Source organism: Coptis chinensis, chromosome 8, assembly GCF_015680905.1.
Source record: "Coptis chinensis isolate HL-2020 chromosome 8, ASM1568090v1, whole genome shotgun sequence".
Lineage (NCBI taxonomy): Eukaryota > Viridiplantae > Streptophyta > Magnoliopsida > Ranunculales > Ranunculaceae > Coptis > Coptis chinensis.
The window spans coordinates 58,718,622-58,733,838 of NC_141463.1; the positions used below are offsets into that span (position 1 = coordinate 58,718,622).

General features: G+C 36.8%; 2 protein-coding genes across 8 annotated transcripts; one reads left to right on the forward strand and one right to left on the reverse strand.

Annotated features, from left to right (window-relative positions):
• Window positions 1-4,156: 4,156 nt before the first annotated feature.
• LOC147482170 (GDSL esterase/lipase) lies at window positions 4,157-8,011 on the forward strand. Of its 5 annotated transcripts, none has more exons than XM_086580262.1 (6): window positions 4,157-4,285; window positions 4,369-4,451; window positions 4,526-4,969; window positions 5,447-6,208; window positions 7,154-7,514; window positions 7,651-8,011. In XM_086580262.1, exons 2-4 carry the CDS (start codon window positions 4,371-4,373, stop codon window positions 6,140-6,142), a joined length of 1,221 nt encoding a protein of 406 aa, XP_086436388.1. In that variant the 5' UTR covers window positions 4,157-4,285; window positions 4,369-4,370; the 3' UTR covers window positions 6,143-6,208; window positions 7,154-7,514; window positions 7,651-8,011. The 5 variants fall into 5 exon arrangements, with proteins under 5 accessions (XP_086436388.1, XP_086436385.1, XP_086436387.1 ...); XM_086580259.1 differs by having other exon boundaries at window positions 4,160-4,285; window positions 5,447-6,196; XM_086580261.1 differs by having other exon boundaries at window positions 4,160-4,285; window positions 5,447-6,196; window positions 7,675-8,011.
• A 1,442-nt stretch (window positions 8,012-9,453) lies between these two features.
• Window positions 9,454-13,850, reverse strand: LOC147482171 (GATA transcription factor 8-like). 3 transcript variants are annotated; one of them, XM_086577568.1, is made up of 4 exons: window positions 13,648-13,850; window positions 12,914-13,148; window positions 11,157-11,402; window positions 9,454-10,610 (listed from the first exon to the last, which is right to left on the reverse strand). In XM_086577568.1, the coding sequence occupies exons 3-4, from the start codon at window positions 11,397-11,399 to the stop codon at window positions 9,810-9,812; spliced, it is 1,044 nt and encodes a 347-aa protein (XP_086433694.1). In that variant the 5' UTR covers window positions 11,400-11,402; window positions 12,914-13,148; window positions 13,648-13,850; the 3' UTR covers window positions 9,454-9,809. The 3 variants fall into 3 exon arrangements, with proteins under 3 accessions (XP_086433694.1, XP_086433695.1, XP_086433696.1); XM_086577569.1 differs by having other exon boundaries at window positions 13,592-13,727; XM_086577570.1 differs by lacking the exon at window positions 13,648-13,850 and adding an exon at window positions 13,494-13,629.
• Between the last annotated feature and the right edge of the window lie 1,367 nt (window positions 13,851-15,217).

A 15,217-nucleotide genomic window follows, 5' to 3' on the forward strand; every position in this document is an offset into this window, starting at 1 on the left:
TCTTGTAAAGAGAGCAAGTTTTCTTCCCTTTAGCTGCTACAATGGAACCTCTGCTCAGTTTCCATACCCCATTACCAAATGAGTTTAGAAAGTCATCATCATCTAACTTCTTAGCGGAAATTAGGCTTAGCCGAATGTCAGGGACATGTCTTACATCCTTGAGTGTCAAGGTGTAGCTAACATTGGTTTCTACATGAACATCACCAATGCCTACAATTTTCGAGACTCCACTGTTATCCATCTTTACCTCACCAAATTCACCACAGCTGTAGGTAGTGAAGAATCCCCTGTGCGGTGTGACGTGATAGGATGCTCCTGTATCTATCACCCACTCTGTATCCTAGCATGAGGTACTAAGACATCACACACCACATTCTGACATAATTTCCATTAGACCATCGTCGGCTAGTGCGGTAGTATCTCTGCCTGTGTTTCCGTTCCACTTTATCATGTCTTCATGTACACAGTTATTCTTCTCATCCCTTTTTAGTGTTCTGCACTCATACCTGAAGTGACCCTTGGTGGCACAATAGTAACATTGTCTCTTTGCCTTAGGAGTTCTAGTTTTACCCCTAGATTTGCTTTTGTCATCACCTCTAAAATGAGATGGTTTGCTGCTCTTACCTCTCCCCCGCTTCTCTGTGACAAGGATCTATGAGTGAGAGGAGCTGCTTCTTGAACCCTTTCTTGTCTCCTCATTCAACAATGCCCCAGTAGCCATCTCCATGAAAATAACTCCATCATTGGCGGCTCTATTAAGAGAAACTGCTAACGTCTCCCAATTGTCGGGTAGAGAGTTTAATAGGAACAAAGCCTCAACTTCATCTCCTATATCAATCTTCATCAAGTGCAACTTATTGATGGTATTCTGTACTTCATTAAGATGCTCAGACATTGAAGAACCTTCTTTGTACTTCGTGTTAACAAACTTCTTAATGGGCAGCACTTTGTTTCCGGCTGACGTCCTCTCATAGAGGTATGCGAGTTTCTTCCACAAGCCAAAAGTTGTAGTCTCTTAGAATACATGGTGGAAGACACTGTCGTCAATCCACTGTCGAATGTATCCAATAGCTTTTCTGTCAAGCTTGCTCCACTCAGCTGCAGTAATTGTTTTCGATTTTTCTCCTCCATTTTTAATGGGTTGTGCCAAGTCCTTGCAATAGAGCAAGTCTTCCATCTTGGCCTTCCAAATAGTGTAGTTTGCTTTATTCAGACTAGTCATGCGAGTGTTCACTGAATGGTCCATCTCTACAAGCTATTTCAACTCAAACTTTCTCTCAGGAATTTTGTCAAACACCTTCCGAGCAAAATTTGGATAACACCCTAGGTTAATTTAACCTAGCTCTGATACCACTTGTTCGGGAATAACAATAGCAATTGATCCCCACTATACAGATAACTTACAATATGAACACACTATTACTCCAGACAAATTCTAAATTTCCACTATAACCAACCTAGCATGCCCAACTCTCTAAACAACTATCAACAACAAATAATAATGTAAAGAAGATAAAGCATACCACAACACAAAGATGTAACGTGGTTCGGCCAATGGTGCCTACTTCCACAAGAGATAATCCTTTTATAACGTGGGAGGGAAGATTACAATCACTCCTCTCAAGTCTCTCCACCTTACTAGATCACTCATCTATCTTTACAGGTTTTTCTCTCTGTAAAGGTTATCTTTCAATTTTGATCTCTCTCAAAATTGGGTTTCAATTTCGTGACTTTTGTGTTAGCTTTTTGTGTTAGGTTTTCCAAAACCTTGTTTTTGGTTTATATCCCAAAAACTAATTCGTGGTTACTGTAGCAAAATAGAAACTGCAAAAAATAGACATGGGCGCGGGCGTGCTCTCGGCAAAGCCAATTCCCCCCCTCAAGAGCCTGTTCATGAGAGGCTGAAAAAACTATCTTCTTTTCCAATAACAAGGACACAGGCGCGCCTTAGGCTTAGACCAATCTGAGCGCGCATGCGCTCAGACCTCTTCACGCGAACAGTCCTGATTTCTCTCTTCTTCTTCCTCATCCTCATGTGAGGGATAACTCCAACAGAAAGCGCATAACTATGTATTATGAGATTTGTGTTAGTTTAAACTATGTTTCTAACTAGAGTTTTGAACTTAGACTTAGACTTTGGAATTATGTTTCTAATTGATGTTGGGAGACATTTGGACTTGGACTTTTGAAGACATTTTAGGTTGTAATAATTCTTCATATCTTAGACTACTTTATTTTGTAACCGTATTAGATTGTTGGTGCTCGTTCTTAGTTCTAACCAATATGTTTATGATTGGTTTGTATTTTAGGGTACGTTTGTTTGGCTACGTTTGTTTGTTAGTATAGTAGATAGTTTAATGAGTATTTTGTATTTTGTATGAATTTATGACAGGTTTATGATGTGTAATGTGAAATTTACAGGATAGACTATGTCACAATTTTTTGTGGCTATGCATGTTATGTATGTTTGTGAGTTTATGACGTGTATGAATTTATGACAAGTTTATAAAGGGTAATGTGAAATTTACAAGGGAGACTATGTCGAAAAAATTTAAGCGTTTTATTAACTTTATAGTAATAGTTATTTTGAGCCTTCAAATGTTGTAAACTAATTTTCAAAAAGTTTGGAAGTCACTTGGGGAAAAAAAATAGACCTAAGACGTCACATGAAAAAAATTAACTTGCCTACTTGGTAATTTGTATTTTTATTTGTTGATTAAATTGATTTGCAATTTAATTAAAATTACATTGAATATTTATTTGTTTAAAATTAATTGCTATTGTATTTCATTTTCATGTTTAAATTAATATAAAAGATAAATAAAAAAATAATTTAATTCTGGCAATGTATAATTTTCTGGTGAAGATGAGGACCTTGTGAATTCCGATACATCACCCGGAATTCCGGTTTTTCAATTTGTCGGAATTCCTACTATTTCGAAATCGTGAACTATGCATATAACCATCCCCTTCAAGTATACATAGATAACTAGGTAAGGATATAGTTCCATAAGGAGATAATTGTCGCCCAGCAGTGCTTGAATTGCAATAAACATTTGATGTAGGGACTAGGGACAATTACAGAATGCCAGGGTCCAGGGACGACGATTACAGATTTACAGTTAATGAAAATATAATTTGAATCCACTTGTTTGTAAAGATCGTGTGTACTCGTAAGAAAAGTTGCTTTCATCTTTTCTAATTAAATCTTTGTCTGATAGAATGATAGTTACATTTTCGGGTGACAAAATTCCAACTGGCATATGTCGGGTATAATGTTATTTATTTATTTATTTGTGTTAGACACTTAGACCCACTGAACAGTTCCAACGTCCAACTAAAATTAAGTTGCCACACCATTACAAGAGACCCTTATCCAAGGAATTGTTATAACAGTGACGCATTGGAAATTAGTTGTGGGCAAAACAATTTGAAATCACTTGAGAAAATCCAAAGCTTTCAAACATTCCAAAGAATATCTTAGTCGTTCCAGATGATATAAGAAAGAGACTCTTGAACCAAACATGAGTCATGAGTGATTAGAGTTTAACAAGAGATTTAGCAACAAACTTTAAATTAAAATTTCTATTTCCGAAACAAATGTATCGGTTGTTATCGTGATGAAAACTTAAAAATTAGAAAATAAACTAGACAGGCGTATTAATATGCCTAATTGGGTACACGTCAAGATTGTAACTAAAATTAAAACAAAATTAGTTTGATTTTTATTAATTACTTAAAACAGTCACAAATCCCATGAAAATATACAATATAGCTGTAAGTATTTAAGTATAAAATTCAGAATCCCCTAAGTTTCTTAGCCTACTCCTCAAATCCCTACCACTAAACCCACACACACACAAGTTCTCCTTTATCCAAACAGACCACACAAATAAAAACAGTAGTGAAGAGTGAAGACATAAGAAGTTAGAACAATTGTCCTGGGGTTGTTTTTCATGAAGTGGTCCCATACTAGAACCTTCTATAATAAAACAAACTCGTCTTTCGTATTGTTATGAATGGTTGCTTTCATGTAATTAATGGAGCTTTCTGACCTTTATGAGTGAGGAAGTTAATTCAGAAAATGTACCCAAGTCATATTATCATTCCCCGCCTTGACTCCAAGCCCAGTATGTAGTATGTACCTGATTAACCCGTAAATCCGTAATGAATGGTTCATCTAATTTTCAGTCCAAGCCCATGCTATAAACAAAAAGCCCACGGGTCGATGTTATTAACTCTCTCGGAGGAGGAAGAAGAAAAAGAAGAGGTCTTTCAGAATCAGGTGAGATAAATTCCCGACACTTTTACTATGACGATGTAGTTTATTTGTAGTATTTAAGGTTGTAGTTCCTCTTCTTTGTACAGTAATGGACCCTGTGGTTGATAAAGTGAAGGGGTTGTTGAAATGGAGTGAAAATTTGTTCCACCACAAGACTCGTCGCAATCCGGTAACTTGATACTGGTTTCCACTAGGACGTAATGTAATAATAATATCAAAGTCTTAACATTGATTTATTTTCAGATTGAGATATTGAAACGATTGCAACGAGAATCTTTTTCAGATATCATGAAACTAAGGGACAGGCAGGAAAAATTTGAGCGAATGGTGTCGTTCTATAAATCTACCAAGGGAAGTCCGTTTGAGGAACTCGGTACGCATGTACATGGAATGGTGGATTTGGTTGGAGCTTTATTGTTTGTGGATAGTGTTGATCAGGAGACCTGTGGTACACTTAATAGAGCTGGAATGAGGTCTGGACTTAATTCAAGGTTTATTTTCGAAACAAGTGTCAGAGAAAAAGATCGTTTTTTAGCAGAGTTTGTGGGGCAAGGTTCATCTGATAGCCCACTGTCACTTGCAAAAGTAATGTACTCGGCAAATGTTAGTGACTGGTTATCTGCAGTTGCACTTCCCTGTGGAGCTCGATGCAAAGACGTTGCAATTACTTCAAATCCCTTCTCACAGGTATGATCTCCTTAACTGTTTTGGTTGACCATGCCCGCTTTCCCTTTCTGTTAACCTCTGTAGTAAATGAGTAAACGAAAATGTATGTCATTCGTGTAGTGACTGAATTGCTGTAATGCGGTGTTAACTAATTTCGAGACTTCTTAGCTCAAAACTTAACTCAGTGTTGATGATCCCAAGTATCTGAGAAGTGCATATATTCTTGACGATGGAGTTCATTGGATGTCAATCATCTATTTAATTGGCTTTTGGGCTAAGGGATCTTGTTTTGCCACACTTTAGCTGGATGGACTGAAATAATGTACCAGACTACAAAGCACTATGTTGATGGTTGAGATTCACTAGTAAACAAGCATGCTACACTGGTAGACTGTCAGTAGGATCTATTTAGTATACTTTTCAATAGGCCCATCCCAAATGTATGGTTCTCCAGGAACGCTATATTCTTTTGGACTAATTGGGCATTCCGATTGGCAGGAGCAAAATCTTACGGAATTTTCCTCCTTTGGACCACCAATTTTGAACCAATGTCATGGTGCTGCTGTTGGGGTGATGGTGAAAAGGGAAAACATTGCTGCTTCTCTAGCGGAGCTTGTTTCCGGGGTAGGATTGCAGCCTGATGCAGTTGGAATCAGGCATTTCTTCAGCACTTTTGGGCAAGTTATCTATAAACTATCCAAGGGAACCACACTTACTGTGTTGGGTATTCATCGAAGGCTGAGAACACGACATCAACAAGTAAGGCTCCGTAAATTTACTATACCTGTGGGAAGTTTAAGACGTCGTGAGGTTCTTGGTGCTCTAGACGCACCTGCTTCACCCATCACAATGAATACAGAGGACAAGGAAAACGATGGATCCATCGCTTTGATGCTAGAGTCAGAACTTGATGAAAGTACTAGAGTTGGCGGTTGGGTTGAGATGCAGAATTCTAATTCAAGATGTTTGCAGTGGGCTGTCTCCATGTCTGATACTCCTGAAGATGAACTGGGATGGGGTTTGAGCTTGGGTGGGACTATACAAGGACCATCGACTTGGGATCATTTCCAAGTAGAGGCCTTTTTAAAGTTCAATATGGGAAAGAGGTGCAGCTTGCAGCCTGGTATTGTTTATGTGATGGATGGTACAACACGTATACCCGCCTTAATGTTTCGATCAAGTTGGTCTCTATGATCATAATTTTACATCGTCAGAAGATTCACTATTGGAAAGTTCATTTCGTAGCAGGTATGTCTTCTGGTAAGATCTTGTTTCAGCTGCATCTTGCTGAAACAACTTTGATGGATATATTTTTTTTATTAGAAAAAAGAAAAAAAACAGATGGTCCCATATATTGACAAACGATTGAAACAACCCCCTTCTATTCTGATACTGTACCTTTTCGTCAATCAATAAAAAAAATTGTATTTTTTTGGCATGTGTAACTGTGTAAGTTACCACAAACAAAAGATTTGTCTATAGCTGTGCCAAGCTGGAAAATATTTTGAAAGTTCATTTCATAGCAGGTCTGACTTTCGGTAAACCAGCAACAAAAGAAGGCTATTTTGAATGGGAATATAGGTTTATCTATCTGTTTGTTGTAGTCTTCTGACGCAATGGAAACATGTAGAAATGTCAAAGCCCACGAATAATTGTGAACGTATCCCTTTAATTTACTAGTTTTGAGAAGAACAAGATGAATTTGATAAAGAAGAAGATAATTGATTATGATCAATTAATAGCTGAATATAAAGTTCGTTAAGCTCCTTGTATAGATAACTTTAGAAAGCAACTTAGCTGAAGCCTTCAAAACTTGTCGCTATGCTAACTACAACTTCATGCAACTTGAACACAGAAACTTTTTTTTTTTTTTTTTTTTTTTTTGGTGGAAAAGCGAGGTTGTTATAGAGGTCCCCTACCCCTTTTCATTAATAAAATAAAGATCATAGCTTGTTACATTCTTACATATTCTTTACCTATGGCATCATCATAAATAATTTTTTTTACATCCTCTGTAAAAGAACTGGGAATTAACTGAACACAGAAACTTGGTTCTTGACTAGCTTGTTTAATTCAGTCCCCAATAGTAAAAATGAACTTTCAACAATCAAAGCACAAAAAGTTTGGAGTATGTAAAGTAGTAAACCAATACATCTTGTCATACATCACGGTTTTTTTTTCTGATACTTGGCATTCCATTTTCAGGACGGAAGAATATGGAAGGGATGACTGTCAGCAACTGTACAAAGGATCTGACGTGCCATTTCTGAAGGATGGGGCCTGCCTTGAAATTGAATCAAATGGAACTAGTCCTTGGTCATTACAGTCAAGCCATTCAATTTTACCATCCGTCAGTACCCGTGAGCACAATCTCATTAATCTGCTAAGCAAATGCAATGAAGTTTGGCATATGAAATCGCTTGGTACAGCTGCTTCAGGGACAGACTGGATAGTGGATATGTTCTATGTCACTTTATACAGTTCATCTATAAAAGAATATCTTTTTCCCTCCCTTTTATGGTTGATTATCCCGTGAAATAGAGAATGAAAGAGAAAGGTTATCGAGGTAAACATATTTGATGTTAATTTGTCAGTTTTAATGTAGCTAGTGCTATTCAGACCATGTACTACTTTGATTGATTATTAGGAAAAGAAAATTTTGCATCTTGATGGAACTAACCATCCTCGGGTTTTAACTGCAGTCTTGGATATATTTTGTACATTAGGATCACAGTCGCAAGATGAAGTTCACATGTTCAAGCATGAGCCAAAAGTTATACAGTACTGTAGTGTACGTCTTTCCATGTAGACTTGGTGGCATTTACTGTTTGTTTTTCTTTCGGGCAATTCCTCTTCTGGCATATATTTCTTCTCCTTTTGTTTTCTTGAACAATATTGGAAGCCAAGTAAGACATAATTACTAATCTACCATTATACCTCCTTTTGTGCTTCTGATCATAACGATGTTACATCACATTCATAGCACAAGCAATTGTCCCTGTTGACTCTATGAAACACAATACATTCTAGTTTAGTGAAATGCTTATTGAATTCAGTTTCCAACTGCGTGTGGTTGACTTATATATCATAAAATTATAGACGATGCTTCTTTGTTATATATAGAACCCATGATGACATGAGTGCACATTTCCTACTACTGTCTGCAAAGTACTAGACTGCTAAAACCTAAATGATCAGATCACCTTCTTAACAGATCGAATCGCCTCGTTCTTTTCTTATGTAATAAACAAGTTTTTTACATTACTCCTTAACAGTCTAATGAGAACCATGTGGTAGACGTAACAATTCATATATATATACAGGCTAGCTACGTCGACATACAATGACATACGTGATCCTACCTACACTAGAAGTTGAGTTCAAGTTCGAAATTTATCGGACGGTCCAGAATTTTAACACTCTTTTGACAAGACTAGATACATCCATTTTAGCTGATTTTTGGTGGAGATACTATCCACGGTAGGGAGGTAATATCTACCAAAAACCAGCCCTTAGTGCCATATGAAAATCCGCTTTTGGATTGCGTATGTCATTTCTGTATATATATATTTTGAAAAACTCCTAAAGAGGGGGAGGGAGATTAGTAAATTAGAATAAAATAATACAGGGTTGAACGTACTGTGTTCCTTAAGACACTATGTGCATGCAAGGCTACTTCCATTTATACTCCATGAAACTGAACAAGAAGGCCCTAAGCCTAGATTGAGTTCAGAGAGCCAGTTCTTGTTTGAATTATGCATTATTATCTTGGTTGGTGCTTTTCTTGAATTTCTTCTTTGTTTGGGGATTGAATTCCAAGATGTTGTGTGTTTGGATCGCCTTTAGTGAGCAAAGTAGTATCAGAGCTTTGATTCGTGAACCCGAAGCATTGGCAACCACAACCCACAAAAGCCCGACTGCAGAGCAATTCTGTGGAAGTGTTGAATTAGCTAGGAGTCTGGATAGAAAGTGACTTTCCAGTGTTTTTTGGCGTTCTATTATACCTCTGAAAGTGTGAAGTGAAGGACTCGACCAGAAAACACATGAAACTATATTATCTGCACTATTTTGCGGCATTCTTATCAAAGTGGGAGTAGCTTTGTTTAGTTTTTACGCCTCTGCCTATTAAAGACATCATCTCCCAATCCACCCCTCGTTCGGAATTGTGTTTCTTATGTAAGATGACTTCCATTATAGGACTGCATGGCAGCATGGACAAACTTTGAAACGCTCACTAGTTAATTAATCGGTTCAAGTTTCTACGCCTTTCGGCGTTCTGCAGTGAACATGGCTGTACAAAATTTTGTCATCACGTTTCTAATTCAAACGAATAACATTAAACCAGCTAATGCTGATTAATGCAAACGGGAGGAAAGCAGGACAATCCCACCCACCCCCCACCCCCCTGCTGATTACTGTGCATAAAATAGATGGAGGATCCTACCGTATAATGCTCCTGCTGTCGAAAACTTACTGATGAAAATTGTAAACATGAAAATGAAAGATGCAGAAACAAAATTCTCACAAAGTAGATAATAAACAGCCATCATAGTAGAATTACACGATTGCTAGATAATGAATAAAAGCACAACCCATATCAGATTTTCCTAAACATAAGCGCTGCAAAAAGAATTCTCGAAGGGAGTACACAACACTACCTACAAAGACCTCTGCATACCTTGACCTAAATCCTAACTCAACTTTCAACTCTCCTTACCTTCTCTACCAACTAAAACATGCTCTCCTACTGCTCCTAACCTCACTCTCCTAAACTCTGTACACAAACAAATTAACAAACAGCAACAAAGCCAAACATCCAGGGGGGTTGGGTGGGTGGGGGGAGTACGTTCGTCTTCGTCAGTCACATGCAATCAAGATAATCATGATTTGGTAGAAATTCTGGTGGACGTGTTGCCACAGACTGAGCTGCTGTCATCTTTGGCCCCGTCTTGGTTCTCATCTCGAGCACCTTCCTGTGGGAATTAGAATGCAAACAGGCAGTAAATGTGGGGCTTGCTGCAGGCCGGTATTCAGGGAAGAGACGGCCAGACTTGTAACGCACCCCACAAGCATTGCAGAGGGTCTTGGGACCCATTGGCCCAAGTCTCCACTGTGGGGTCTTTGTTATCTCACAATGCATACATTTCCTTACTCCAACAGGTTCCTGTAGCGAATCAAATTGCTCTCTTCCAACGAGCAAAGGAATAGAAAATTTCTTCCTTTTCTTCTCTTCTGTCTTCATAGGTTTCATGATCTTCTTTGAGGGACTAGACTCGGCAAAGTTCTCATGCTCTGGCACTGAATCTGACTGTGTTGGAGTAGGGCCCGTTACAGAGGAAGTGGGGGAAATGAGCGGGATCACAGCCCTTGACTTGAAGGTAGCAGGCCTCGGGCGTTTACTACGAGGACGCCCAGGAATTACAGTTTCAGGGTTGAGCAGCATAGTCCTTCCCCCAGAGCAGGAACTGCTGCTTTCAAGGACAGAGACTGGGCTGGAAGTGCGGAAATGATTAGAGTCCTTGTTGTCACACTTGCTACTTCCGTTTCTATTGCCATTGCAGATATTGTAGTTAGACTCGTCTTTGTCAAGGATAATCTTTCCAGCAGAGAATGAATCCTCCACAAAGTTCGACAGCCACTCCAACTGTGCAATGTCTTCATGCTGAAAAAGCAATCAAACAGAAGATCAGATGAGAGGTCTTAAATATCCAAAAGAAAAGTGACAAAGATTACCAAAGATTCTTCTCAAGGCTCAAACAACTATGGAGATACCGAGTTTAAAGTATCTACTTAATTTTCACAGGAATATAGACCTGCCTCATAAAACCTTAGCTAGTAAATGCTACTGACAGAAGCAAATTACTCAACTAAGGAAACGATGGCAATGACTTGGTGTATATACATGAAATAATACACACAAGACCACCAAGCGAATCAATTCCAGGATGTTCAAAGGTAGATAACCAAACGCAGAAGCAGGAATACTAGTCAAACCAATGAGACAACTGAACTAAGTAGAATACTTTTGAGGAATGCTCTAAAAGTACCACAATTTAATAGAATGAGGGTCCTAAAAGATTTTCAATATTGGCTTTTGGCAAGTAGAAACCAATGAACAGCACAACCATGGATCTGCTCCTACAGACTTTCAATCTTAAATACCTTACAGCACAAATGGAATTTGTAATAAGTATACTAAGAAACTAACTGGAATAGAGAGCTCTGTCGGAAGTTCTGAACTGCTGTTGGCATCGTTGCAAGACAAAACAGAGGAAGAGTTAGCTACTTCATCTGGCAGGGGATCAATACAAGCACCCTGGAATCCATTGCAATCTCCAGTAACTCCCTCCTCGACATCTCCACTGGGAAAATTAAGTAAATCATCGATGTGGTCAAAGAAATCCCCGCAAAAATCCAAGTCTATATCATCAATGAAGCTTGGTTCAATCATTTCCTGAAAAAGAAATTAATAATGAAGAGAACATTATACATGGGGCTCACAATCAGATGTTAATAATCAAGTAATACCAACGATTGAAAAAAATAAAAAATAAAAAAATAACTCTAATGATTTCCCATAGAGGATGACATCTATTTGTATTTACTATGCCTGCTTCTAAGTGTATGTCCGAGGTGTGCCTACTGACCCACCTATGATAATATCACCTTTCAATTCATGAATTTTCAGATTCAAATGCAATAAAACTTATTGAAAATTTGAAATAACCAACAACCATATGGAAGTCACTCTCCAGCCACATGTCCAAGTTTAATGGTAAAACAACATATCTTGTCTCTTCAAATCTGTTCCAAAGGACCCAGGAGCATGATTTCTCACATTAACCTCAACAATCAAGATTCATCTAATTTTGTGACCATATCTCATTTTCCTTGGCAATAACATATTAAAGGGATCCCAAACAATGGTTTATAGAATTGGTCGGATCGTGAATAAGAATGGTAATTTGGTAGTACCCTTGTTGCCTGTAAAAGAGGACAACTTAAATGCACTTCAATAAGAGCAAACCTTTCATACATATTTACCTATTGGTCTTCTACTTCCCTATCAGTTCAAATAGCTCTTACTTGGACTCTTCTGGACATTTTTATTGGTATTGTTATTATACTACGGTCTACTGACGACACAGAAGTTTATTCCATGTGTCGCCCACATCCCACATGTCCACTTCAAAAGAGAAGACCAGACATGGATCCCCCAGGAGAAAAAGTGTCTTTCAGCAAGGTGGCACAGTATGCATTTCACTTGTAAGTTGCTTATTGGCCACATACATAATTTTCTACCTGAGGTAGGCAATAAGAAGCAACAAAAGCGAAATGTGAAACCCGGAAACAAGGATTGCATCAACAATATCAGCTTCTTTTCAGATTTTCCTTAAAAATAAGCAATCACTCTTGAGTTTACTTTAAAACAAAATACTATAATATAAAATTGGGTCCAGTATTAGATAGTAAAACCCTAATACTGGACCTAATTAACTTGGAATTCCCAAAGTAACATTAAGATTGTTAAACCACATCCATGTTCAATACCTACAAACAATGTGTAGAATGTACTAAATTGAAATGTCGATAAAACTTTTTCTCACCAATGGAAAATCAAGTTATACCCCCCCTTATGGCCCTAAATTTATCGAAGCAAACTAGAAAAACAAAAGGAGGGGTCAAACATGTGCAATGTTTCTGAAGAGTGACTACCTATTTATTCAGTTGTTATCTTTAAGTATGAAAATGAAAAAAAAAACATGTATAACAGTGAAAATAATAATCGAGAAATCCTTATTCCAAAGTGGGCCAGAAAAAAGACTAACAGCTACACATTCAAGTCTCACAAGTTACAGATATGGAATAAAGGGAGTATAATTGAGTACCACCACTAACCTATCAATGAGCAACAGTTAAGCCAGAAAATAATTTTCATAAACTGAATGAGTTTTTAATGCAAACCTTATTCCTCAATCTGAAATAGATATAACGCCAACTGCAATGCAGAGCAGGCACCAAAAACTTGAGCTCTAGACCCGGTCAATACCGACAATTTGATGAAGAATTGAGATATGAACAAGTTATTGAGAACCGAAGAAGTTAACCAAAATCTTCAACAGATAAAGCTCAATACTGTTAAAAATTGAGCAGACAGAAGCTAGAATTGGGACTAACAACCAGGAAGTGCCTCAAAATCCTGCAAGACAAAAAGAAAAACACAGAAATTAGCCATAGTACAAATAAATGGAGCTCAAAATTTTTGAAATTTCAATGAAATACACTTTGAGAGTGGTCAATAATAAAATTTCAAAACAACATTTCTTACTTTGATTATTTTTATTTTTTTCTTAGGTCTTCAAATTAACATAAAAAATAAAGGAAATGTTGCTAAACTACCAAAATTATATCTTTATTCAAATTTCCATAATGTCAAAGCAGTCCTCTCAAAAACAAAAAAAACTCAGTCTGGGGCTGTCTAAAATCTACTAAATATCGTTTCTAAACAATTCTTGTCTGTAAAAAAACACAGAAAACCAATTACCCCAGTGGAGAAACTGCATAAAAAGGAGACAAAACTCATAAAAATGTAATCTTTTTTCTACAAAAATGCATGCAGAGAGTTTGAGAAATGGAACAAACCCCAATAACTCCATTCATTGAAACATAATAGTAAAAAGAAAGTGAAAGAGTATTACAGTTATAGAAGTTTTGTGGTTATTTTTCTGGTAGGTAAAACGTGTTCCTTCACTGCTAGCTGTTTTTTTTTTTTTTTTTTCCACTAAAACAAGAAAGAATAAATTCCAAAATATAGCTCTCCACTCTTTTTCCTTCCTTCACTGCTCACCTTGTTGTCGTCATCTTTAAGCATTCATTCATACTTCCACACTTGTTTTGCAGCAGAAAACTTTTAAATGGGTCCTACACACCATCACTTTCTTCCTAGTTCCTACCAATATATCTCCTTCAATAATTTTAAATTTTTTTCAAATTTCAAATTTTTTTTAGTATTTAGAACACTTTTGTGATTGGCTTGGCTGCATTCACGTGCATGCTTTTTTACACTGAACTAGAGGTTAAATGACTGTAAAAAAGCATATATCGTAGATTCTACTTCCTCAATATCGTACAAAATTTCTGACTACCTAAAATCTATCAGCAGTGAGTGATTGATATATTTGCTGTTTCTCGGCAATTGTATTTAAATCGCGTCACTGTGATGTTATGGTACTTTTTTGTTTTCCAGCTACTTATGTCTCGAAATAGTCCACTTTATGTGCTGGTTTATGATTAATGACAAATTGAACTCGTACGAATCAGCTGATCAGGATCCTTCAACGTTCAGACCCATGATGAATTATTATCAATTGACAGTTCAGTAACATTGGTGAAGGAGGGGGTGAGTTTGAAGAAGGACCAAAATATTGAATTCGAACAATATATCGTATACTAAAAAACCAAAATATATTTAATATATCGATTGGTAGATATATATATTTTTGTTGACCGGTTAAAATTTTGTTTTGTATATTAATATATTAGAAATATTATCGATATATTAATTAAAATCAGTTAAAATTGGTTAAAATCAACAATTTGTATTGTATATATCAGTCAATATATAGGAAGATATATATCAACAAAAAAAATTCTATATTCAATGGAGATATATCAAATATTTCCATCTTATATACCCAAAAAACAAAATATATCGACAATATTTCAAAAATCTCAATAATATTTTGGGCCTTGGTTGGTTTGAACTATAGAGAAGTGGGTTTCAAAATTTACGAGATTTTGATAAATTGAAAACACAAAATGCTCAAACTAAGTACAAACATGATTAAGACCATTTAAGTTTATTTAATTAATTGATTTTGAGAATAAAAAACGAATTTCAGCCACTTCACATACTGGAACTAGGACGTTGGCATCCCAACTAAAAGTACACGCGCCCATTATAATTAAATCTAAAACCAATCACCTCACTGGCTCACTCATATACCGACCGACTGAAAGTAACATTTTGATGTAATTTTTTGTCTCCCAATTAGGTCTTACCCACTAGTTAGCTCCTACGTTTCTCATTTTCTCATGTAGAATTTCGTTTTATTTTCTTTTTTTCTAAAGAAGTTTATTGTGCCAAGTATGAAGCTTGTTTCTCCTTCTGCAGCGCCACGTAGGTGCAGCACACTATTTAAGCTTGTTGAACTTTTGAGAACTATACAAGAAAAGCACAAGAATTTGAAGTAAACAACTGGAAACGTT

Excerpts from the sequence above, each read along its gene's own strand:
- LOC147482170 (XM_086580262.1), top strand. The coding sequence starts at position 4,371 with ATGGACCCTGTGGTTGATAAAGTGAAGGGGTTGTTGAAATGGAGTGAA. Across the intron at positions 4,452-4,525 it reads ACAAGACTCGTCGCAATCCG|ATTGAGATATTGAAACGATT; the intron begins GTAACTTGATAC and ends ATTTATTTTCAG. Across the intron at positions 4,970-5,446 it reads CTTCAAATCCCTTCTCACAG|GAGCAAAATCTTACGGAATT; the intron begins GTATGATCTCCT and ends TCCGATTGGCAG.
- LOC147482171 (XM_086577568.1), bottom strand. The coding sequence starts at position 11,399 with ATGATTGAACCAAGCTTCATTGATGATATAGACTTGGATTTTTGCGGG. Across the intron at positions 10,611-11,156 it reads CGACAGAGCTCTCTATTCCA|CATGAAGACATTGCACAGTT; the intron begins GTTAGTTTCTTA and ends TTGCTTTTTCAG.